The sequence below is a fragment of the Musca autumnalis genome, unplaced genomic scaffold, assembly GCF_047663935.1.
Source record: "Musca autumnalis isolate F117 unplaced genomic scaffold, ASM4766393v1 scaffold_4, whole genome shotgun sequence".
Lineage (NCBI taxonomy): Eukaryota > Metazoa > Arthropoda > Insecta > Diptera > Muscidae > Musca > Musca autumnalis.
Window position 1 is genome coordinate 144824928 of NW_027411977.1, and position 2428 is coordinate 144827355.

The 2428-nt window shown below is 45.4% G+C and overlaps 1 protein-coding gene across 1 annotated transcript; it reads right to left on the reverse strand.

Moving 5' to 3' along the window:
* Window positions 1-668: 668 nt before the first annotated feature.
* On the reverse strand, window positions 669-2428 carry LOC141402636 (uncharacterized). Its single transcript, XM_073984314.1, has 2 exons — window positions 1435-2428; window positions 669-1275 (listed from the first exon to the last, which is right to left on the reverse strand). Exon 1 carries the CDS (start codon window positions 2416-2418, stop codon window positions 1507-1509), a length of 912 nt encoding a protein of 303 aa, XP_073840415.1. The 5' UTR covers window positions 2419-2428; the 3' UTR covers window positions 669-1275; window positions 1435-1506.

Here is a 2428-nt window from a genome sequence, read left to right on the forward strand (position 1 = left end):
ATGAAGTTAAACTTATCGGACGATAAGATTTTGGTATTGCATAACTTGACTTGCCGGGCTTGGGAATGAATACTACCCTTGCCTCTTGCCAGGCCAATGGAGTATACGCAAAGTTTAAGCAAGCATTGAAAATCTCGACCAGATTGGACGAAATATAGTCCACTTCCCTTTGAAGTAAGGCTGGGAAAATCTGGTCTGGTCCCGCTGCTTTGTATGGTGAGAAGCTCATTATTGCTTCTTTAATCATCAAGTTGTTGATTTTTGGTGCTTCTTCTGATGCATAAGCTATCTCCATCGGTGACACCGTATGTGCCGTAGTACTCGACGGGAAGTGCGTTCTCATCAGAAGGCTTAGAGTTTCCTCGGCTGTTTCCATCTTTTTACCCGTCTCATCAACCAGAAGCTCGGGTTGTGAGTGAGTTTTAGATAGAAACTTTTTAATTTTAGAGACGTCATTCACGCTATCTACCTGTTCACAAAAAAGCTTCCAGGAGTTTCGTTTGGCGTTTCTTGTCATTTTGTTGTATTCTTTTAGTTTTGTTTGGTAGTTGTCCCAGAATACAGCTGCTTTTTTACGTTTTGCCCTATTGTAAAGTCTTCGGACCTCTTTGCCTTTGTTACGAATTTCCCCTGTCATCCAGGGTTTTTCGTAGGCAGATTTCCTCTCTCGAAGTGGACAACTTTCTTCGAAAGACCTTACTAGAGCCTCTGTTAGTTTATTGACATTCCTATCAATATCTTCTTTGCTTAGGCAAACCTCAACTTCTTGCCCTAGTCTATCTTTAACTTGTTTTCCGAATTTAGCCCAATTAGTTTTGGATTTATTTCGGAAAGTTATCGGATTCGGCGGTGGCCTTGATATTTTAAACCTAATATACCTATGGTCAGAGAAGGAGTGTTCCTTTGAAACTCTCCACTCATGTACCTCGTTTATTAGATTTTCTGAACATATTGTTACATCTAATACTTCCTCCCTAACTCTGTTAACAAAGGTTGGTGTATTTCCTATGTTAAGGGTTATCAGGTCGTTAGTATTCAAAAATTCTAGAAGGGCTTGACCCCTCTTGTTAGTATTAGTACTACCCCACGAAATGTGGTGAGAGTTAGCATCGCTACCTACTAGTACTTCGTTACCTGTTTGCTTGATTTTCCTCACCAGTTGCTGTAGCTCCGACGAAGGTGGTAATGTCGGCGAGTCGAACGGCAGGTAGATTGATGCGAGGTATATATTACCATTCCCTTGCTTCAACACTGTGGCGTCCGAGGTTGACAACTCTGGGGAGAAAAGAAAGCATAAGTTTTTATGGCATATAATACAGGTCCTCGGTCGGTTTCCTGTATTAGCGTAAAAGAGTTGGTAATTAATGTGGTTTAGTCCGGAAACCTTGTTCTTTACGGTCCAAGGTTCCTGGATTAAACCGATGTGTATTTTACCTTTGTTTATTTTATCCATCAGGGCTTGAGTTGCCGTTTCGCTCCGATGGAGGTTTATCTGGATGACCTCAATCATGAGTCATCCAGTAATCGTGCTTCTTGGGAGTCGCTGATGGCTTCGACCCCCTCTTCGGAATTGCTCGGTGGTTTGTCCTCCTTGCTGGTTTGGTGGGCATCCTCTTCTTCTTCCCCGACTCGTGCCCTTCCAACTTTAAAGGTGACTGCATTACAGATGTAGTACGCCTTACCCTTTGTCTTTGTAAGACTGGATAGTGAGAGGTCGTCAATTCCAACCACAAGGAGAGTGCCATCCTCTTTCTCCTCCCTGTGGAAGACTTCCCACCTCTTCACTTCCAAGGTCTCATTTTGCTTGCCAAAGACCTCGAGCATGCGTTCTGTCTCGAACTTGCAGCCATACCCTTTGACGTAAACCGTCGCTTTAGTCAGATGAGGTATCTCGTCCTTCCTCACCAGCTTCAATTTTCCGCCTTCCCAAGGAGTTGTCACACTGTTGATGACTTCCTCGAGAGCGGCCGGGTTCGCGTGCGGTCCCAAGTGGTATACTAAAAGGTCCCCTTTGAGCTCGCTGCTGACTATTTTTATTGGCCCACTCTTTAGAATGTGTTCCAGTATTTTATCGCTGACCATATTTTCGATGGCCTGCTGGTGTTCTTTAGGTAATCTGCCGGACCCTCTACTGGTATCGATCACTGCATAGCACCTCTCGTCCCTGTAGTTCTTCCTGGCCACCTTGGCGTAAGTAGATGGCGGCTCCGAGCCAGTCTCTGCGCCCATCTTCCTCTTCTGGAAGGCCCTGGGCTTCTTATCAGAGCCCTTGGTACTTCCAGAGGATTCCGCGGTCGCGCTCACCTTCTTCGTGCCCGAGCACTCCTTTTCGCCCTCCGTCGAAGGGTTCTTTGGGCAGTCTCCTTCGCGTGGGTTTTGAGAGGAATTGCTTGGGGCATTTGATGGTGGGAAGCTCATTTTCTTCTTA

Excerpts from the sequence above, each read along its gene's own strand:
- LOC141402636 (XM_073984314.1), bottom strand. The coding sequence starts at position 2,418 with ATGAGCTTCCCACCATCAAATGCCCCAAGCAATTCCTCTCAAAACCCA.